We start from the raw sequence: 24,154 nt of genomic DNA, 5'->3' as shown, positions 1-24,154 counted from the left end.
ATGAACAACCAACCCGTTTTCATTCTCAACTGATCAAATACTGCCGCTTGGTCAATGCCCCTTAACATCAGAGATAGACACACAGAGGAATCCTTTAGTGGAAGGTAAGAGAAACTGACTTTGTATAAAGTGTGTAAGAGGCTGCTTACATTGGGCTGCCACCTGCCTATCAGGACTCTCACTAATCATTTATACCCATTCATACAGCCCACGGGAGCCGCCTGGAAGTACGTACAGGTATGAACAACAACGATGATATATGATAAGGACAACATTCTGCAATTTTAAAACCAAAAAAGGGAATTTAGCATTACCAAAGACCTGTCGCAGGAAATGTCCACCACAATACTGCAATGATATCAAATACATTATTAACGTTAAAGTCTCTTTAAAAGAACACATTGGGAACATGTTTGGTGGCTCAACTATTGGGGCTGTGTGGTACATCAGACAAAAACAGTTGGAAACCACCGCTCCAGTATCACAGAGCAACAAGAGATGACACCATGGACAAACAAAACATTCACCTTTTTTTATTTGATCCATTTTGAATTCTCAGCAGCCATTGGTGCTGTTTTGTCTTGTTTTTCTCAAAGCCGGATTCCACCACTTTTATCACCTGAGGCCTCTTTTCTCGCTGAAACGATACTGTCATCAATTCCATCATTCTTTGCTCAAAACTGCCGCCTCAACAAACCCGAAAATATCCCTTTTTTTGCAATCAAACAACAAGACCCAGGCGTACAGTGGGGTGTTGTGTGCAGTTCCTGAAACCTGCTATTTTGCATCTACTGCAGAATTATTCCTCAGCTTGTGACAGTGAACGCACCAAAGAGGTGGGAATATCAACTTAACAAAATGTCGCTAATTTACTGAAAGAATTTACGCCTACATTTTCCCATATATTGGTAAAATAAATATCAATGTTCTATGTATCTATTTCACAACATTCTGCCCACACTTGGAGGCAATTTAGCCAATTTCTTTCAATAAATTGCACTGCTGTGTCGACAGCTCAAGCAATTTGATCATGAAGATTAAAAGGTTGTGTGAGATAGCCCCAAGTCGTCCTAATATACTTTGCACTGAATTCAAAATAGAGAAAGCTGCAGCTCATTGTCCTGTCAAGTTGGCTTTCATTTACCTCGTCAATGACAAAGGCAAATGTAATTACCCAGACGTTGAAATCTTAACAAAATATAAGCTTAATTTGAATACCAAAATTGAAAATCTCCAGGGAGAGCGTTTGATATAGGAGATATAGAAGCATTACATCATGCACCATACAGTCAGCAGCCATATATCCTGTGGGGGTATTTAAATGTTCTTATAAGAAAATAATTAATATCCGCAAAAAGAGTTTCCACTGTAATCTGATCTACTCAGGCTTCTCCCAATCCACTGTGTTTTTCCCATTTCTTTGGGAATGGTGGGTCACCGGAGTGGCTCACAGCTCCTTGCCTCCTACAATCCGCTGTGTTGGTGTATGACCCTGCGGTCGCGCACGGAGACAGAGGAGAAATCAGCGTCACGCTGACGAGGTCCGTGAAGCGCTTCATTACTATCGCACTACAGTGTTGCGTCTTTATCGGCAGTCTGCAACCTGCGGTCACTGCAGACAGTCGTCAAACAGCGGGAATACAACAGACACATAAACAGCTCGGAGGATGTCCGGGGTATCCGGGAATTTGGATTGCGAGGAGTGTTTATCTTCGGGACCTGTGGCCAACAGCACGGAGATACCGCCGCACTCCGTTGTGGATGATGACGATGAACTTCTGAGATACATCTGGAGAGAGTACTTACACCCCAAGCAGTATGAATGGGTTCTCATTGTGGCTTACATTATTGTCTTCTTCGTCTCACTCATTGGAAACTCGTTGGGTGAGTTGTAGCCTCACTTTTTGTCTTTTCTTTATGATCATTTATGCATAAACAGTCCTGCAAATATCTAACAGAAGTACACTTTGGACAACTTTTTGAGAATGTGCACGAGCATAATGCTACAGGGAAAAGAGAACGTGATGCCACATTGATGAAAAATATAAAGTGGTCCAGTTTTTCTTTTGATGTTGGCTTGAACATCAATGGTGCTGGAGAATGATGAAGGTGGATTCATTAGAGCGCATCTCCTGACGCAGCTTGAAACGCTCGGAATTGCACAAGCACACGTGTTTGAAGACACGGATTGTGCAAATGATGTCACTTTTTTTCACACTGTGAAGGGGCATAATTATATTGCTCTTAGTGCACGACATGGGGGAGAAAGATTTGTGCACACAGATTGACATCGTAATTTACAATACTGTCTCAATTTCATCTAATCTGTTCCAAATCATTTGTTCTTATTGGTCTGTTTTATTACCGGTTATAGTTTTCTGATGTATACAGGAGCAATTCTATAATTTAATTTAAAGATAATTTAAAGGGCCCAAGCAGCTGCTTCTCTTGTATTGCCACTGCTTCAAATAGCAATGTATTGGGAGGCCACTGTGAAATATTCGGCAAGAATTATTTTTAAATTTTTTGTACCAGTGAGGGAGTCCACAGGTGGTGCGCTCTAATGTGACAGTTATTACCATCTGCTCAATTGAATCCATCTCAATCTCAACACCTCATGGCTTTTTGTGCAACTATTTGTTGTTCACCTGACTGCAGGATCCCTTTCTCTTTTATCGTGTGAAGCAGTTTTTCTTCACTGGAACATTTTTCTTGATCAATAACACCTTTTGTCATAATTGCTGTTTCAGCAAACATGCAGACCAAATTCATCTCTGTAAAGAACAAGACCCTGGAATACAGCTGAGCAAATAGTGCAACTTTTTAATAATGTCTCTTGGTTTGCAACAAGATAGTATAGAGATGGAGACGGTGATGCATGAGTACAAAAGCTAATTAAACAATGCATGTAAGAAATATAGCGTAGTCAGTGTTGGGTTATCGTAGTAGTCTGTCAATATCACATTTTCCCTAACTTAATGCCACACAATCTGGTTCAATCACTTTTTTAAAAAGGAAAACGTCATTCATAGATTTTAGCTAATGGTTTGGAAAACAAAAGTAAAATGATTTACATATTTAAAGACTTCCTTTCATAAACTGCTCGAACGGAGTCGTGCAAAGTGGTATTTTACCGGGAACACCTGTTCATTCAACAGTATTGACATTTCTAGTAACAAGACATAAATGCTGCCGACAACTCAGAGCAATAATCCATCCTGCCACACAGCTCAGTCCAGCAAGGCTTTCTCACTAGTGGACAGATAAATCAGTAATCAAACACTAATATTGACCACAACAACGTAGGTTGTTGTGGTCAAGCCGCCGTGTCTGTGTGTATATATATATTATATGGTGCATGTGATCACACGTGAATATATGCTCTTTGAAGACAGCAGAAGGAATGCTTTTCCTTGTTGTTACAGCAGAGTGTAGAAAGTTCCTGTCAAGGCTTTTGGTATAAGCCAAATAGTGTTAGGGTCATGAGCTGAGGTTTATAGCGGTGCTGTCAGGTCTACTGGACAGTTGGGAGTCAATAGATATTTTATTTGTCCCTGTGGGGAAATTGGTTGGAGCGTAATTCTTGATAAGACCAATTGTTGCAGCAACTGTTCTGCGATGGCTCAGCTTGGTGATGGCATAATCCTTAATAATGAAGAAAACTTCTGATTTAAAATGACATTCTACCCCCCAAAAAAATGATATGCCAATAATGTTAGGCTATGTAATGACCAAATAATGTTGTTACATTAGAATAATGGGATATTACCTCCTCATTCTAAACTGAATGAATATGACTACCTCTAAAACATATTTCTACAAAGAACTAAGCAGCACACTACAATATTAATGGATTTACAAATAGTTGTTTAATCCATGTTACTCAGTGAAATTTACTGTAGAAGCAACCCAGTCATGTTACATAAAGTCAATAGATTTATTGTGACCATCAAAAACACTGCCTAATAGAGCTTTAACGCCCGTAGCACTGCAGTGTGCAGAATATATCTTTTTGAATTGGGCATTATCCTCAAATTGACCCAAATCAATCAAATTAACTGTTAAATAGTTGTGTGCCTGATTATCCAAAAACCTTGTGAGGTGGATTTAAGCCAGCTAGAGACAGCTAGAGTGGAGGATTGGAATCCAAAATATTGTGATCGTGAAAAGTTGAGATGCTGTGATGACAAATCCTTTGGAGAAACATTTGTTAGAAACCTTGATTAATGACCTTATGTCACAAATTGGTATTGATCCTTTTTTTGTTTCCTTTTCAGTTTGCTAACACATAAATATGCAGTGAGATATGCTGTCAGTCAGAATGGGATAGCTGAATGATTGCTCCTGTAAAAGGGTTTTGGGATGAGCACACTCTCCACTCTGCTTGTCCTGGACCTGAAACGACGCTGGGGTAGGACTTAACATTGAGAGGGACTTGAATAAAGTGGCCAACAATAGGCAGGACAAAGATTGAGCATCATCAGCCCCCTCCATCATGGCAGAGGTAGAGCTCAAAAAAGAGGAGGTGTGCTTTTCTACGCAGGCCTCAGCCCTGTTATATTTGAGAGTTTGGAAGCAGAAAGAGCAGTGGTTGACAATGTTGTTACAAACTGACACTCAGATGTCGACTTCCGACGCACTGTACTGTTGATTTTGCGGTAGTTAAGCTTGATAGACCTGCAGGTTGATGACAGGGGAAAATAAATCTCCAACCAAAAAAGCTTTGGTGCACCCAGAGTGGAGGAAATGCACTTCACTGAAAGACAAAACAATACTTTTCTTGTGCTATAAGAAGTCTTGTCCTCGTGGTGCTTCGAGTATCGATGAGATGAGGAAATGGGAAGGAGCTATTGGGCAATGGATGGCAATGAAAAGACTATTGCAGGCTAAATAAAAGAGACACAAGATGATTCATTACATTGGGCTGTGTGATGTTAGCTAATCAAGCACACAATCAATTTCCAGAGTAAGACATGTAATACAACCAAACAACTACACACCTGTCTGCAATCAACTGGAACGTACTTTGAAGTCTTCATGATTTGAATTAAAGGTTGACTCTGTCTGCGATCTTTCATGTATTTCTTTAAATGGAGATGCCCATTCATTAAAAATCAAAGATTAATTTTGTGTTGTATTACTATTTATATTAGTATTTATGTATGAATGGATATCTGTTTTTATCTGCACATCTTTTGCTGCTTTTTTATGTAACGCACTCTGAACTAATTTAATTACTATAGGTAATATAGTATTGACTTTGCTTGTTTGACACCACTGCTTAGTCTCTACTGTTGTTTAGTGGATATGACCATCAAAAAACAACTTTAAGTACATTAGAATTATTTATAAAACTTCTCAGCATTTACTCTGAGGGCTAGATGCACACAACAGAAATGTTATGAGAGGAGAATGAATAAACACCTCCTCAGCATGAGACTGCAACTCTGAAGCTGAAGGAAGTCAAAGCTGCACAAAGCAGCTTCATATATATTCCTGCGTAGCTCCAAACATCTAAACTATAGTGAGTAGGGAGTGTGTAGTGCACAGGCTAATTACATGTGGTTAGAAAGTCATTATACCTCGCCTTTCTCACGGCAGACATTTAAAGTTGTCATAGCAGGTAGAGCAGGTGTAACTACTCACATTAAGAATGGCACCGATGCATCCATACCGGTAAGCCAACAATACCAGAGGACACACCTGTACATGTACATGATAGTCCTAACTCTTAGTCATATTATAGTATGAAAGCCTATAGGCTTAAGTAAGATGGCATTATATGTATTCACAAAATCCAGAAATGTATCCAGGAAACATTGTCTTGAAGGAACACTGGAGAATCCATCCGTCATCCAGGTATTTATGGTAATGTGTCGTTTCATATGCGGTTTTGAAAGTTGAGATGTGGTCTAGAATTGTCTGTGTTTTTGTAATTACGCCTGCAGCAGCCTGGTGCCTCTAGCAGCATGGAGGGCTGTAAGGGAGACAGCAGAAAGTCAAGCGTGTGCATCTAACTTTACCACTTTATCAAAACCGTTGAGAAAAAGTGCAGACAGAACGTTTGTCTGTATTGCAGCAGATGCCATTAATATTACTCATTTTTAGTTTTAAAGTGACTGTAGATAATTGTAGACTCGAGTGCTAATCAGATAAGGTATTTATCTTTATCTTGTCTTTGATGTTGTGTGTAGTTACAGTCGCAGTGAAACCTTTTCATCCTGTTCATATAATCCACTGCTGGTCTACAGTATCAACTCTGCGTTTGATGGCATCACATATGGGGCTTGAAAAAGAACTAGCAAACATAAGTAACAATAAATCTGACAGCGCCAGTGAATACACAGAGCACTAAATACAGACCAAATAAAGAGTCTACTGACAGGTAGATTAAAGAGGACAGGGCTAGTGCGCCGTCACATTTTATTCTGATGGCAAATTGAGCCACATTATTCTCCTCACGAAGCAAAACATTTTGTCACTAAGTGGTAGGACAAGCATAGGTGTATTTATTAGTTATATTGCTGAATTTCATGCTGCTTCAGTTTCCAATGGCGCGTGTATCGTGTGCTAACTTGAACTTGTGCAGCAAGTAAACAAAGTACCAAACACAGGAACATTGTTAACAATACAGACTAACGAACACATGTCTCGCATGGCTTGTAGTTTCTGGATCCAGATGAAAAAGGTTCTGTAACATTGGCACTACGCCTGCATTCTATATCAAATATACCCCGAGAAGACTCTTCCGTCTCTTTGACAGCACACTCTGGTCTCTGTCCTCTGTCTTGTTTCAGCTGTCAGGCTGTGAAGACGGATGTATTTACCATGACATTTGTGATGCAGCTGCAAAACTGTTGATAATTCACCTCTACGAATTAGAAAACACTGTGCTGTTACAGTCTCAGCATGTAATGTCACACTTACAAATCAATATTTAATTGTCTGTAAGTATTTCTGATTTATTCATATTTTGCCAACAGAAACAAATATGTAAACAGGACTATCATGAATTTCTAATTCAAAGACTGTGATTGACAGCATGCCTTCAAGTCAGTGGTGATACACATTCAAATACCCTGCACCCATGTGATAATATTTATCTTGATAGAGTCCTTGGGCGGTCTTTGATTGTGCATCATTTTCAGTTTGTTTTGCAGTGTGGAAAAACCGCCACATGCGCACCGTGACCAACTACTTCATCGTGAATCTCTCCTTTGCCGATGTCTTGGTCACCATCATCTGCCTGCCCGCGAGTCTTGTGGTAGACATCACAGAGACGTGGTTCTTTGGAGACACTCTTTGCAAAGTTGTGCCTTATCTGCAGGTAAGTGATCAACGTTGACAACTCTCCACAGCCCTCAAACCAGATCTAATCCACTTTACTCATAAAAAATGTTTATGAATATGCGTGTCATGAAGTGGTGCACGGTTTAGACAACGTTACAAAGCAAACCAATTCATCAAATTAACAGCTTTGAAGGCTGTGCTTGGCTTCTTCCTGAAAAGTGATGGGAAAAGAGACCAAGCAAACATGAAGCAGAGCAGGCGAGCAGGAGGGGTAAGGACACAAGCCAAGACCTGATTCTATTATTTAAAATGTTTCCTTCTCTGTATTTATGAGGGGTATAAAAAAATAAAATCGTGTTTCTCATCCAATGAGATGTGCACTGGGTGAGACATTTTAAGTTATCCCATAATGATTTAATGCCTCGGGCAAGTTTTTTGCTTTTTGCTTTTCTTGAAATTCCATTGCATCATCCTTACTGTGCTGAAACATCTGCAAAAAAAAAAAAACTGCAGGCCTCATTCATGTATATAGTGGACCAAAATCCTGCACTATCCTGCACAATCTCCTATATCCTACACACTCAACAATATCTATATGCAATACACACACCTGTATTAAAGTGAATACCTCCACCATCCACCATATGTGGTGTGATATACACAATGTGTTCTGGATGGATGCAGCTGTAAACTCAATTTATTCCAGACATAAGGACAAATTCCTCTGCAGGTCTTTTCACACACATCCAACCCAGACGACATCAATTTTTTTGTTGTTTCTGCAAACCACGTTTACGTTGAATGGCAATCAACAATTCCTTACAACAGCATCCACACAGCACATTTGTCTCTCTCTCAAACCTGACACACTTGGCACAATGACACACACACTCAAACTCAACACACGCACACTTGTGTGTCACCTGGTCTATCAGTCACAGCAAGCATGCTAGAGATGAATAAATACTCTTTGTTACCTTAAAAGTGATGGACTTTGCTTTCTCTTTGACACATATCCCCAACTTGATGCGTACTAAGTCTGTATTTTTAACAGAGACCAACCATGATTACGAAGCGGGAAACATTAGCTTTCAAAACGACACAACATTTGCATCTATGCTTGCACTAATGGAAGAAGGCCTTACCAGAAACAACTATAGTCAATGAAAATATACAGTATAACAACATTTCTCTGTTTTCATATTTGTAATACATATTTTGCTGTTTGGGTAATGAAGAGGCTACAGCTGAACATAATATGCTCTTAAAAGTAATTTTTAGTGACAATTGCAAGTGACAAATAATAGTTTTCTTATCTTTTTCTCCCTGATTAACTCCCACTAGGGAATTATTTCAGTTCACCCTGCATTTCATCGCTGCAGTGCTGTGTTGCCTCAGGGGGGGGATCATGCCATGACTGATTCCCGAGTGAAATTACGAAACAGGAAACTGAATGTTGATATATGAATTCTGAAAATGCAGTTACAAAGATTTGTAGATGCACTTAATTTAATATTGTAGTAAATAAGAGGGATTGGCTGCAAACAGCACAAGAACAATCTATTGTTATTTTGTCTTTTAACTTGCTGTCTACACAGGAGGTGTGGTGTGTTGCGTTGTGGAAATGGATACCCTACATTTTCTCAAATATCTGACCAGTTTTTATAATATAGTGTACAGCTGACTGACAGAGCTTGAATATTTACTTTTCAATCTGATATCTGTGGTGGGTGTGGTGAAATGTGGACATGCATTCCCAATATATATAAATAATGATATTACCGTATGCTTAGAGACTGGCTGCTCTTGATTGACTTATCTAAAGTTACTATTGATGTCCTGCAGCTGGCCTACAGGCTGGGGCACTCCCTAAGGTTTTTTATGTTTGCATCACATTCAGCCAGGCCAAGGCCGTTTTAATTAAACAACTTGACTTAGGCAAGATTTTCTTTGGGGCCCCTCCTGACTTTGTGTCTAGGTGTGTGTGTGTGTGATTGTGTGTGTGTGTGTGTGTGTGTGTGTGTATTAAAACTGCTGAACCATTTCATTGTAAATCCACAAAACGCATATGAGAATGGGGTGGGATCACCATTCAGACCACCATTCATTAATTTTTCCTACTGAAAAATAAATAAAATATGTAACTGTCATCATTTATTGACTAAATGAACTGCGCCAGAAAAGCTTTATTTTTTTCAAATAGATAACTATATAAACCTGATCCCTTGTGGAGCTGCGCCTGGTGGAATATCAATATTAAATCCACCTGCAGCTGTCATCAGCTGAGGCAAGCATTATTGATATATTATCTGCTTTCATTTTTTTTTATTAAGATAGACAGCAAAGTAATGTATGGCTCAGTATTGAACTTTTATTTTTGTATCGCCTCTCCTCTCTCCCTCACATTGTGATGCATATCAGCTAATTCCTATTAAAAATGAACTACCACTGCTATTGTTTGGTTTCTATATTCTCCTTTATTTAGAAAAAAAGGTTTTGTGGGGCCCTACGCAATTGCTTATTCAACATATAGGACGGGCCGTCACTGCGTTCAGCATTCTCAGCCTTTAACGTCCCCATCAATTTCAAGGCTACAATACCAAGCTCAACACACTTAACAATCTACTATTGATTTTCTGTTAGGCAGAGGACAATTATGTGAGGATTTGGCTATAAATGAAGGAAATTAGTCAGGAAAAGCTGATTCAGTTCATCGCAGGCGTCCTTAGGCTAGACATTTCAAAGTGATTTAGCTGAGCATTTATTTCCCACAGGACATGAACACACAGTTTATCTCCCATATAAAATTGGTGGCGCTGCTGTGAAGCAATTTGACTCACTGAAATTCCTGGAAACGACCATTCGCAACACGCTGAAATGGGATGAGAGCATCTCCAAAGTAAGAACTTTTCATGCGTCAACATGCCACTTCCAAGGGTCATTGGTTCAATTTCACAAATCTATAATTTAAATTTTGCTTCATCCATACCAACACTGCCTTCCCCGAAGTCTCCTTGATAGCGAGGCAGATGTGTAATTCAGATAGTGGTGACAAGGAAGGAGACACAGATGATTGTCTGTGAGCCCCACCCCTGACCAGTTCAATCCCGTAAAGTGTCGGTAAAGTGTCGGTAAAGCAAGGGCAGCCATTGTATTTGGTGAATACGATCAATTGCTATTCGGATCTGCCTCGGAAAGCTCCTTGTGGTGTTATATTTAGTGTGGTGAATTTTTAACCTGATGCCACCAATGAAGGCAAGATTGAATACGTTGTATAGTAAAAATTGATGAATGTTTTGTCATTGAGGCTTTTTAAATTCTGTTGTCAGTTGGAACTCTTGCAGACAAAATGTGTGACGAATAAAAGCCTGAAAAGTAGGCATTTTTAGATCTGCTTCATCTTTACCAAGGACATCAAATTGATTTCATCGTCTGACAAACAATACTGGAAAATAATGGTTGTCGTCTCTCTCTAACTGGTGTGTGATTTATCTTATTTTCTCCAGACCATCTCTGTTTCTGTATCAGTCCTAACACTGAGTTGTATTGCCCAAGACCGTTGGTATGCAATCTGCCATCCGCTGATGTTCAAGAGCACAGCCAAGAGGGCTCGCACGAGTATCGTGGTCATCTGGGTTGTGTCGTGCATCATCATGATCCCTCAGGCTATTGTGATGGAGTGCAGCAGCCTTGTGCCAGAACTAACAAACAAGACCAGCCTGTTCACAGTGTGTGATGAACATTGGGGAGGTTAGTATTCACACGTTTACGAAGCTTAAACTGAGACTGAAACCGAATGTCTAAACTTGAACTTATTTTCAAGGGTTCTCAACATTTTGTGATTCAAGTCTCGGTCGCTATCCAGACAGTTTTCAATCAAATGTTTTTGTTTTCTTTCTTTCAACAGCTGAGATCTACCCAAAGGTGTATCACACCTGTTTCTTCATCGTCACATACTTTGCACCCTTATGTCTCATGGTCCTGGCATATATACAGATATGTCACAAGCTGTGGTGTCAACAGGTATTCCAGCGCTGCGTATTTTATACAACAGCTCTTACAAAGTCAAGTTTTCAACGACTGATGTAAGCATCCGTTTAATCAACAGATTCCTGGAAGCACATCAGTGTTGCAGAGGAAGTGGAGGTCCATCCAGTGCTCAGCTCCGGCTTCGGGAGAGCCTGCGAGGGTCAGAACCAGCACAGTTTGTGCTGAGATCAAACAGGTCCGAGCCCGACGCAAGACGGCTCGCATGCTGATGGTGGTGCTCTTTGTTTTCGCCCTGTGCTACCTGCCAATCAGCGTGCTCAACGTCATGAAAAGGTAAACATATCTCGAGCTCTGCTGCTCCAAGGATCAAAAGCTATTCAAATGAAGACGCTGTGATAAACAGGGCTTACACTTTGCATTTCTTTTTTTTTGCATTAGAAGATCACCTTTGTAGTTTCATGTTGAATAATGACTGATACAGTATATTTAGTACTGACTTGTTGCTTATTTTCTTAGCAATGCTGAATTATAGCATAGCACTAAAAGAATGCAGAGTTGATCTTAAACTGATACATGTTACACTTTACCTGCAGAGTCTTTGGGACTTTCAAGAAAACAGACGACAGAGAAACAGTGTATGCATGGTTCACCTTCTCACATTGGCTCATATATGCCAACAGTGCAGCAAATCCCATCATCTACAATTTCCTCAGTGGTAAGTTTGTAACCTGCCTCATCACTCAAACCAGCTGTGTGGGCTCATTACCGTCCTCTAGTGGACAGTTTGTTGTCAGTTCACTGGTTTAAACTCCACATCTGATAATATATTGTGCATATACAAATATAAACTTACATTGATTAACAGTGTTTAGATGTTTATGGCCGTGATAATAACGTATGCATCTCAACTGTTAGTTCGTAATGCCTGAAAAGGTTTTTTTTATGCAAGGCGTATCAAAGGTTGATTATTAATATTATTATTTTTTATTCTATTCATTGAAATATGACCCCTTACAGTCGTTTATTCTCAGAAAAAAAAGTGTCAAAACAACTTTATAAAAGATATAATATATATATATATATATATATATACCTCTCACCACACCCCACGATCCCAAACATCTACGAAAAAATACAAAATGGTTTCTGGGCAAATCTTCGTCTTTTTGTTTTTCACCAGGGAAGTTCCGTGGGGAGTTCAAAGCAGCCTTTTCTTGCAACGGTCAAAATCAAACTCAGAGAACGAGGCCCAGAGTGAGCACCGACAGTCGGAAGTCAGTGTCAACTCAAGCCACCAACATGGACAATGTGTCACGCATATCGGATCAGATAGTGTAGTGATCCAGGTGGGGAATCCTGCTTACACATTCATCATTAAGGTGTTTAAACCTGTAAAAACAGACATTTGAATGGAAAAAAAAGAATGTCTCAAAACTATAGTTTTATGTCTGGTTTTACAAGGACACTTAATGAAATTAGGAGCTTTAGAGAACCAACCATCCACCTTCTCACCTCTTTTACAGGATCCGAAACATAACATGACAATCATGTCATTCACAGAAACTCTATTTATTATCACCAGTTGAATGGTCGTATTTAATAACTCATATGTAGATATTTTTGGTTAAGTGAAATATTTTGATTGCACATGGATATTTTGATTGTACTGTACATTTAACATCTTGACTGTATGACTTTAAGTAGCCAGAATCTGTCATTTTGAGTGTTTATTCGTATTTATTAATTTAGTGGTTTACTGTTTTTTTGTTGTTGTTTTTTTTACAACAACAGAAGATTAGGTTCCATAGAGAATACTTTGTATAACTAATCAGATTTTAAGACTGTCTACCTCATTAGCAGATGTCCATCTTCAGTCTGTCAGTCATTCTTCAGCCTTGTGCACAAATAGTATGGAAATGATGTCCGGTAAAACTGTTTCTTTCACTCGACAGTGTCGACACACACTCGTTTGTTTTGAACATTAGAAAAGTGGACATTGTGATATGCTCCATTGTAGCTGGAAAACTTTCCCACTATGATCAGTGCCAAAGCAAAAGGTATTTTCAAATGTCTTCTTTGAAATGCACAGAAATGCTTCTGTCAGTCACCTCTGCTGACAGCTTCAGAGCCCAGGACACACTGTCCTGTCGTAAAATAAACAGTGGCTGTCATGATGACTAAGTATTTTTACACTATTACTAAACTACATTTCAACATCTTTATTCAAGCAAGGTTCTAAAAAGTGTTTCTGAGATATGTTTAGTGATAGAAGTCAACAATGATTGACTTCAAGCATGTACATTGACAAAAGTGGCCAATAATCAAGCTCTGCATTACAGCTTGGCTGAGGCATCTAACTCATAAATTAGATTTTTATTTTGGTGCTTTTACAAAATATTTAATCACTGAGATTGTTGACGAATAATCATTATTGTGGATATAATGACAAAGTGGGTAAAGGGAAAAAAGCGATACAGTCCCGTGAGTTCAGGATATAACATCATTTTACTGTAATGCAGCCTTTAAAACCAGGAAAAGACAACACTTTAACCATATTCCAATTATTTATGATATCCAAAATCTAAGATGATATCTAGTCTCATATCACAATATGAATATAATACCAATATCTTGCCAAGCACATGGGACAACTATAGAATTCTGGTCTTAATCAACAACCACAATCTTTTCAGATGGAGGTCCCTGAACCACTGACCTTAATATATTTATATTAGGTCAGAAGAAAAATAGCTAAATATGGCAACATATGAATTTGTTACAATAAAAGATTAACTTTCCCAGTTGCTTAACATACTGCAGTAAATCTAGTTGTTTACAATGACTGACTTCTTTTCTTTCAATCACACCTGAAGCTGCCCGGTACATCCACAGTCTTATCTGCCACTGAGCAGTTGGGGGCCTTGCTGAAAGCAGTAACAAGCTATGTTCTTTCACTTTCTCCATCAAATTTATCCTGTTGGTCGAAGGACTGAAAGGGCAACATTCCAGTCTTGAAAATGTTTCTCTTTCAAAATAATTGTTACTTGTTAGGAAGGACATTGAAGCTCCACCACAGTTTCTTTTATTCTCAGCTGTTACGGGCATACTGAATAGTTCCTTGAGAGGGTAACCACTTCTCATGAACGCAAAGTCAATTTTTAAACATGAATCTGAACAAGGGTACCCATGCACAATTTATTCTGTTTGCATATTCAGACACTAACCTCAGAATCAGATTATAGTGCGGCTGCAAACAGCATTCAAACTATATCTAACAGCAGTTTGTGGTGGCAGATATAAAACCCCCAAATAATAGGAGAATATTAAAGCAGCTTCTGCACGCTGTTCCATGCAAATAACAACAAAAACAAGCTGTGCCAGGAAACCATTTCCTCAAAACACTGAGGCAATTAGGTAGATGGATGGACTTCTAATGCACCTGTTCACATGGGAAATGTCTTTCAACATAATCGCAACTTGTACTCATAGAATATAGACAACCTCAAACACACAGCACATCAAATACTCAACAAATAAAGCAATTGAATGCAAATGTTAAAACATGAACACAATAAAGAAAAACAAGTATTAAATTATCATTTCAATCAGCAGTATAGTGTCTCTGTTAAAGCACCTCTACTCATTGTGATCTCTTGTCAAATCAAGCTAATCGAACAAATCAATAGAATTGAAAAAGCAATCAGGAAAGAAGACAGGAGTAACGTGAAGGAATCGCACAAACAAGAACACTATGACGGGAAACAAAGACAGGAAACCGATGCTCTAGCGGCCGGTTTGATTTTTGTTCAGTACATTTTGGGCTAAACTAAAGTTGCTGTCGCTACTTGTTGACTAGTTAGTTGTGGTTGCTGATTCTTGAAATTGTTATTCTTAGTTAGTTAGTCTGCTTGTTAAACTCTGCCACAAATGTTTTATTTGTATTTGTGTATTTGTGTATTAATTATTTAAAAATGTAATTCCACATTAACATCATTCAGGGTAACTTCTATTTCTATATATTGAAACAACAACATGCTATCCTTCAAGAGCAACTAAACTCCCAAACCACTGAAAACCAATGCATACCCAACCCAGCTATTAGAATTTAATTTAAATAAATACAATATTTTGAGTTAGATAGTCTTGTTTGTACACCACTCTGCAACAAATGAACACTTGAAGTTCATTTTTAGGAGCTACTGTTGTTGATAGTGGTGGGAGTGAAATGTTACGACTTACCCCATGGGCGGGGATAATTGTAAAAGACAGAGGGTTAGATGTAACACCTGCTAGAAAAGTCTTTCTGAATGCAATTAATTCAAAACAATTCCAGCTAAATACTACCGGATACTGTTTGTGGCTATATGTCATAGATGGAAAGGAATTTTTGTCGAGGGAACCAGTTTGATGCCAATTTCCGGGGTTGGCCTACAAAACTACTCCCTGCAGCATTCTATGTGGAGGCAGCTTTGGCCACCAACCAACAGCCCTGCCCATGTTGATTTTGCACTCTTCAGAGGGACCTCAGCCAAAACGTTGGGGTTTACTTACTCTTTAAAGCCTCCTGCATATTCAGGAAATATCTGAGACGTGTGCCCCCTAGTGGTGGCATTTAGAAAACACTGTGGCAAACAGCAATGCAATACACTGGCATTTACTCCTTTACCTTCGTCCATTGTTGTCCAGACTGGAACAGTTTACAAAATCCTCCACTCCAGTCTTAAGATATAGTGCATCCAAAATCAGTTTTTCATACATTTTATAATGTAAATGTAAATGTTTTGTAATGGATTTCAGTATAATTTCACCTCTATGTCAATGCTTTGTGATTATTTTTAATGTCTGTAATTGAAACCTCCTTGTATCTCATTATCTAAAAGCTACAGTATAGTTTGACATTTTTGTATCTTTAGAAATAATGACATAGTTGAATGTGTTTATATTTGTTGATAAAAGCTCATTTATTGCTGCTAATTGATGAATATAATATGATATGGCTTTTGATTTCACAAGGTTTTGACACACAAATGTTGTTGAATAAGTAGCAAAGTTGAGTAACCGCGATTGGACAATATCAAAGATAGAAACAATCACCCACATTGAGGGCCTTGTTGATGCGGAAGAGTCGGGAACCAACTGTTCTTATGGCCTGAGGTTTTGGTTGGCTATAATCTTTCCAACTGAAATTAAGACACAGTCTTTTTTTGTGATGTTTAATGCATTTGTGTGTGCATCTATGTACTCATTTACTTATTTATTGACTCCAATGTCACGTAGCACAGCTCCACCCACTCATTTTGTCCACAACACGCCCTTGATATTTCTATCCTAGTGAGCTTTCAAGATGTATTAATTCGTTGTTTATTCCTCACACTGTCTGTATTTCTGCCCATCTTTTATCAATAAAGTATATATTGTATCAAATTGTTTATCTTCTGCCGTCTCTTATCTTTGAGGCTAATCTCTCTCAAAAACACGGATAACAAATGGAAAAACACCACCAATGCACCGATGGCAGGTTTGGATCAGACGTAAATGAGATGTCTTACTGTGTCTTCACTGACTGAGAAACTGTGATTCAGGGAAATCAATAAAACAAAAACATAGACTTTCATAACAACTACCACACCCCTGAAGATCTTACAGTGTAAGCAAGTGGTGCACTCCAGTTGCTCAGTCCACTTTCACTGAATAATCAAAGTTAAAAAAAAATGATATGCTAAAAAGAATTCGCAAGCTGTGGGCAACAGAAACAAGCTCTGAGCCCAACGCTGATATGCCAACTTAAAAGTTGCCTATTTAGTTATCCAGCAGACACACTAACATTAGCATTCATTTGGAGTTGTTTCTTACAACTGAAAAAACATTTTGATCCCAAATCCAAAAACAACTAAACAAGAGCTTTTAAAACACACAGTATGACTCTTATCAGGACAAAAGATTTGTTTTTGTTCTTGAGCTGCATTCATTACATGCTGCACAGTGCCGCCTCCAGTAAATGTGCTACATCCTGTTGACTGTGGGTGGTGTTTCCCAGCTTAAGAGGCACAGATCAGCTGGAGAGGAGCGTCAGTTGTCCACTGACAGCTTTACAACAGCTACCATGCAGCTGATACATCTGGAAGCTGCGGTCATACTTGGTGAGTCAACAGTCACTACGAAAGTTTTGCTGTGTGTTGTCAGGGAATCAAACTAAAGCTAAGGATTTAAAGTAGGGCTGCATGTCTGGAAGTCTATAATGCATGAACAGTCAACCAAAGTGTGTCTACAATCAGTGATGTTTAAACTTGCATCAGTATTTATTTAAAACATACTAAATATATCTAAATAGTGTGTACTCACTTAAAAATCGATTGATTATTGGCAGGTGCTTGTATGTCAGGGATTGTGATTCCTCAGATTTACAGCATCAGCAATTCATCTCCACCGTCTGACTGTTTGGCTGCTGTGGACACCTGCATGTCAAATCTATGCAAGTGGACTGAAGAGGCATTTCACGACGGTGTCTGTGAGGGTAAAAGTGACACATTTCAGATTTTCCATTTCTGCTGCGGGGTATTGGAACATTGTGTTATCTTAATGTTTTCTTGTGGCATTATAAAAGTAATATAGTTTCCTCAGGAGCCTCAGGACACGAGGCTACTTAATTGAATTGCACTTCTTGGAGTATAGCTTAAATGAAATAACTGAGGCAATAGCCTGGAGCAAAGTTTGTATAAATAGATGATAAAAAAGGCCATCGAGTGCCTTCAACATATATGTCTGTTTTGAGATTAGAATCCTGTATGATGGTTGCGAATTTTACGTGGTCTGCATGTAAAATCAGAGGAGAGACAATCAGAGCAGCAGAGACAAACACTTGTTGCTCAAACAAAACCTCGCTGGCTTTTGGCAAATCCTGTTTTTCTGCCTCCCTCTTGTTTTTGTGTTATTCAAGATGAAGGGTGCCAAATAAAAGGCTCAGAGGTCTGTAACTTGACTATCCAGACTGTACTGGACCAATTTCCCTCTCTGCATGGGTGTGTGTGTGCCTGGGAGGAGGAGCTTTGTGACTCTATACAAGCGCTGGCCACACAATGCCACCAAAAGCCAGGTGCAGTATTCTCAGTAGTCTCTGTGATAAGCATTTATTGGTGAAATTGCATTTTTGTTTACCAAAGGGGATCTGATGTACTGTTTGAACGAACACTATTGTGCTGCTGAATGAACAACAGAGTGGCTTTAATAGGCATTTGTTGGAGAAGAGATAATCAGGTTTCCAATTCTTCTTACAGCTGCTCAGCAGAGGAGGAGCTCAGTGATGGACTGGCAGTCAAGCAGTTTAATAGGCTATGGTAATTATTTACCTGCTGCGACAGCAACGCTGCATTGTTTTCACCTTGTGAGTCTGTGTGTGTCATCGTAGCAAAATGTGTACCTCGAGACACCAACCACTGAGGCGGTTTTGAGTACGTTGTCAGGTGTTTATATGTCTGTGTGGACAGATGTTCTCACCGCGATAGCATCACAAGATGCATTAATAAACTTACTTAAAATACAGGTGTAGCTGTGAAGTCTCATGATGCCAAATTGGGCCAGGAGTGGAAGAAGGGGCACAAAGTGCGGGGGGGGGGGGGGGGGCATTGCTCCCTTGATCAGAGTTGGACCAGACCCATCTTCAAACTAGACCTTCATTTTTATCTCAACTACTGCCTTGTGAAGTTTTGTGACTGCATCTTGCACAGTTGCGACACGGTGGCAGTGACAAAGTCTGTCCACAGACAGACAGACAGACACCTGGCAAAGTACTGAAAACCTCTTCTGTGGTAGTAAGTTCCCTCTACAGTAGGTGTCTCCACCACATTTTGCCATGATGACACACACAGACAAGGCGAAAACAAAACTACCTTCGCTGTCCTGACAGATGAAATGGTGTACTGAATTCCATCAATATAAAACGATTTCTATGGAGTGAAAATAGTTGATTTCGAAATGGTCACGAATCTGTATTACGTAATCTACAAATGAAAAATAAAATTGACAAATGCCTACAACAATTATGTACATTTGTGTACCATGTGTGTACATTTGGGTATTCACAAATCTACACAGAAATACGAAGCAATGTGACAAATCTAAACTAATCAAGGGCTTTTCTGCAAAGAAAAGCGTCTTTCCCACTTTGAAATTACACAATGATATTACCGAAAGCCCAGATGTCCCATACAGTATATCCCACTCGCAATTATATACAGCAAGGCATTTGTGGATTGTGTGGACCTGGAGACAGTGACCTCAAAACTCCACATGTAAACCATCCATGCACACACATTTAACAATCTGTAAGTAAATATTAATATTTATACAAGTTGTTAAACGGTTTTAAACATGTTCAAATTGTTTAGTATTTGTGTAGATTGAGCAAGCATTTGTGAATACCCCAAATTACACACAAATCGTTGTCTTATTTTTCATTTGAAGCTCATTAAATACACATTTGTGACCATTTTGATATACATTTCACTCCACCTGTATCTGTAATCCCAAAACTCACTCGCTACTTTTCTTTTTGCAGTGCACGATAATTCGGCATCCTGCTTGGACCAAATGAGATTCTGTGTCAGTGATGCAGTTTGCAATAGGTACCTAGCACCTGTCCTTCAGGCATGCATGGCACAGTGCGACCGTGACCGCTGTCAACTAGTGACTCAGCAGTTCTATGGCAACATGCCGCACAATGTTGCAGAGATGCTGGTCATGTGCGAGTGTGACACTTCAGATCGCACCTGTCTGGAAATGACAACTGCTCTGCACAGCGGCACTTGTGGAGGCCAGACCTGGGTCTGCCAGGATACAGTAAACCAATGTGTTGAGGACAGTAACTGCAGGTATGTTGCTATTCTGTCTCTCTTTAAGGTATGTTTAACACTGCAGAAATACTGCAGAAGATTTTAAAAAAAAAGGAGTGTTGAAGTATTTTCCACTTCAGGATTATCATAACATAACTATTATTATGAAATAAATGAGGATGTACTGAGGCATGACACAAATGTCTGCACCACATTTCAAAACAAAACCTTTTGGTGGTACAAGAGGAAAAGTCAGAGGATCATCAGAGTCATTAGTATTGATCATCTGGGATCATCTTTTGTCAAGATAATTCAGTCTGGACCATAGATTGTATCGGTCTAGACCGAAGTGATGGACTGGCCGCTAATGTGACCAGTACACACTTCAAATTAAGTCAAGAATGGCTCAGAGCACACTACCCACAGGTGGAGAGAGTACTAGAATATTGCACCCAAGTAAGAGTACTGCTACTTTAAAGAAATTTCACTCAAGGAAAATACATGTGTAAAAATGTACATACTGTAAGTAAAAGTTAAAAAGTAGGGAAGTTGAAATGTTCTGCAGTGAATGTCACTGTGTGACATTTTAAAGGGTCTCCAATTAGCATCTAATAACGCTGAAATGGCCACAGGCAATTTCCTTAAGAAAATGTCACCTTGACAATCTTCATATCACCGGTGCCTTTGTAAAGGCTCTGTTTTGCATCTCCCCATAGCCCATTTAATGTGGGATCATCATTAAAATAATGGCCTATACCAGGATGTTGAAGGATGAGGTATGAGGATGTATGTACTTTATGTATTTTCCCTAAACAACCATAAAGCAAAGCAACCGCAGGTAAAAATATGTTTTTTCTGTTTCACCAGAGACCTATTGAAAACCTTCCGAGCGAAATGCTGGAGCCCTGAAGAATCCCAATGCAGCCACAGTGACCTCCAAAAAGATGAATGTATCTCCCAGATGGATCCAGCTCTCATCCGTGGTGCAGATCCTGAATGTAAAATTGCCTTCTTGGCCACTTTGGGCACACCACTGCACTATCCTTGTGCATGCAAAGGAATGCGCAATGATGATCAACTGTCATGCAACATGATTCATGATGTGCTTCATAATAGAGCACACTTCAGTGAGTGTTATTTTGATTACATTCCAGGCATTTAGTTACATTTTGTTTATTGGACATCTGAAAGCATTTCATGTGTATTACAGTGACACCTCGGAAAAGCAGCAGTGGTCCCACTGAACCTCCTGAAATCGATGAATCTGAGCAAGGTCCCACATGGTCACGTGGTAAATTTACATTTAAATTTCAGCACTTTATACTACCTGTGAAAGTGAAATCCAATAAATCAATACAGAGTGCAGCGCAGTCCAAATACATGCGGGTTGGAATAATTTGAGACTCATGGTGTCTCTTGTTGAGGCTGAAGCTACTGGAGGAATCGCAAGGCCGCTGCTGTGTTTACTTCTTTCTGCGCAGGCGCATCATAAAGTAACTCAATCCGGTCCAAATTCAAAACAGTATTTAATTAAACAATGACGACTGTAAACTGATGATGACAATTACAACCTATAATACACTATCGATAGTATGCATCTCGAGAGCAGAGACCACGCGCAACTCCCCTCACAGGCCCGACCAAGTCGGGTCCTGCAAAGCGAACTACCATGGCCTGGCGCACGTCCTCGCAAACAGTCCTTTTATGTCCTTTGATGGTCGGAAAGTGTCTGAAATCTGTCGTAAAACACAAAGGCCGTCTTCTGGGGTCAGTGATTGGCTTCCAATCGCTCTGACGCCTCCTTCATCGATCCACTGCTCATCTCAATGGCTGGCCTCCTTGTGACATCACCTCTGACATCACCTCTGACCTGCCCTCTGTCCTGCGGCCGCATGGTGTTACCCAGGAGTCCTCTCTGTTGTTTTATGGCAGTCTGCTTCCTCATCAGTTGTCTCCGGTTCTCCTCCTCCTTTGTTGGTCATTTGTCCAGCACCTCTGTGTCCCCTTTGATGTCTCTGAAAAGCCTTGCCTTGAATTCCTTAACTTTCCCTGATGGCTATTCTTTACAGTGTTTAAATACTCCAGTGTTTATGCATTCATGATTTCAATACATTCAATATACTGTAACATATAATATCCTTCATGTAAACATATTACAAACATAATTCATTCTTCAGTAAATATTTTGTGACTAACATATTTTACCTTTTATTATTGTGACACCTCTATTCACCACTAAGGGTGTTATAAATTCTACTAAATAATGCTTTTAATTCTTAAATTCTCCACACTCTGTGAATGTTGGTAACATATTGAATGTTGAATATATGTTTTGTATTTCAGATTATCTAGTGTATGCTTTTGCCACTGTGCTACTTGTTGGAGTCGTTGTAATAATGCCTCTCGCTGTTGTCTGTAAAATATGGTAAGTGAGTACATCAACATTAAAAAAAATGTCCCTCTAATGTCTAATGATTATACAACAAATTCATTTTTACTTTCATTTGTTTTTATTTGTCTTGTAGGATGTTGAGAAGAAAAGACAAAACTAAATTTCACCATCCGCAGAAAAGTAACTGTGTTCTCTGATGCTCGTTGATCTGTTAGATAATGCAGAAATGATTATACACAGATACTTCATCATGGTAGCATTGTGAGATAATAACAATGTTGAAAGGAGCTCTAATCAGTGTGAATTCAGTTGAAAGTAAATTTATTAAGAAAGTTGATAAAAACTTATATAAATGTTGCACATTCAATATCATCAGTACTTTTTGTTCTTCTTGTATTGGTAATCTAGGCTTCATAATAAACTCCACTGTCAACAGTTGTAGTTTGTTCAAAACGCTGTATCATTTCTGAGGTGACATGCTGTGTTTTGATGCACGGTCCAAAAAGGAAAGCCCACACTTTTGATCAGATTTAAAAACTTCATTAATACTCCCCAATGGGGAAACTCATTTGCCACCGAGTCGACTCATATAGACAACAAACAATATAGACAATGCAATCACGGCACACAACAAATACAGATCTAACAACAAAAGTGTTCACTATTTTCTACAGTGACCTCATGTGAGTATGGGGTAAGGCCAATCACTGATCATCTTATTGATGGTGTTTTAATCATCTGCTGGCCCTTAATTATCACAGGGGAGATCCCCTCCTTCTGCCTTCTGAAGAACTCTTTCATCTTCCCAACATTTCATTTAAAAATGAAAACCAGATGACAAATGATTCTACTTCCAATTTGTCGGCTGGTGAGATGCAATGTTTTTGTTCCTTTAACAGGCTGTTTTTCAGAAAACTCACGAGATCCGAATGAAATCTTTTGTCAGTATTCTAAAAAAATATATGTATAACTTAATAACTTAAGTTGAAGTTTGAAAGAGTATCAATCAATAGAGAGTGAAATGAAAGGTGGGTGGATAATAAAACCTGGTTATCTTTCTCCAGGTCAGAGTTAGGAAACAATGCAGAACAGTTTGAAATAAACTACTTGTTTCTTTCAAACAAATCAAACAGATCTCAAACAAATCTTTTAATGCTTTGGACTGAACAGTATAACTTTGGGCTTTTTCTCATTCTGCTGGAGAAACGTTTTCATCATCCAGGCTCCTGGAAATAATGATATGGTCTATTAGTTAACTGTAATTATTAGACTCCAGAGGTACATAGTGAATCTGGGTGTTCTCAGTTCAACATTTAGCAGTCCTCTGTACCTGTACTGCCTTTCTTGTCAAAAATATTTTACATGACACTTGACATTCAGTTGCATATTAAATATGTTTTGCACAACTAGCCAAATAAATGAAAGAAGGGACAAAATCAGAGGGAGGCACTGGTGAAATCATAGTAATAAACAGCGTCAGACATAATATCATAATTTATGACAATTAAGTTTTCATTTTTATGCTCATAAGATACACATATTTAGGAGAAGAGAAGGGAAGCTGGACAGGATTCACTGCTATGGACTGTTTGGATTCAAAGTTTCATCTGACCAACATGTCTAGACTGTGAGAGGAAGCTGCACCAGAGGAAGC

The 24,154-nt window shown here is 39.0% G+C and overlaps 2 protein-coding genes across 2 annotated transcripts; both read left to right on the top strand.

Moving 5' to 3' along the window:
- Positions 1–1,667: 1,667 nt before the first annotated feature.
- Positions 1,668–12,618, top strand: hcrtr2 (hypocretin (orexin) receptor 2; the record flags this gene model as incomplete). The annotated part of the gene is made up of 7 exons (XM_079168338.1): positions 1,668–1,884; positions 7,149–7,327; positions 10,797–11,040; positions 11,198–11,313; positions 11,399–11,613; positions 11,874–11,995; positions 12,461–12,618. 7 exons carry the CDS (start codon positions 1,668–1,670, stop codon positions 12,616–12,618), a joined length of 1,251 nt encoding a protein of 416 aa, XP_079024464.1.
- Positions 12,619–17,383: 4,765 nt separating this feature from the next.
- Positions 17,384–22,783, top strand: gfral (GDNF family receptor alpha like; the record flags this gene model as incomplete). The annotated part of the gene is made up of 9 exons (XM_079169454.1): positions 17,384–17,420; positions 17,663–17,794; positions 18,218–18,373; positions 18,555–18,614; positions 19,835–20,147; positions 20,976–21,235; positions 21,319–21,399; positions 22,452–22,533; positions 22,634–22,783. 9 exons carry the CDS (start codon positions 17,384–17,386, stop codon positions 22,695–22,697), a joined length of 1,185 nt encoding a protein of 394 aa, XP_079025580.1. The 3' UTR covers positions 22,698–22,783.
- Positions 22,784–24,154: the final 1,371 nt, after the last annotated feature.

This window comes from Pholis gunnellus (genome assembly GCF_910591455.1).
Source record: "Pholis gunnellus genome assembly, chromosome: 11".
Taxonomy (NCBI): Eukaryota; Metazoa; Chordata; class Actinopteri; order Perciformes; family Pholidae; genus Pholis; species Pholis gunnellus.
Note: the sequence above shows the minus strand (reverse complement) of the source record. Positions and strands in the feature narration are given on the sequence as shown.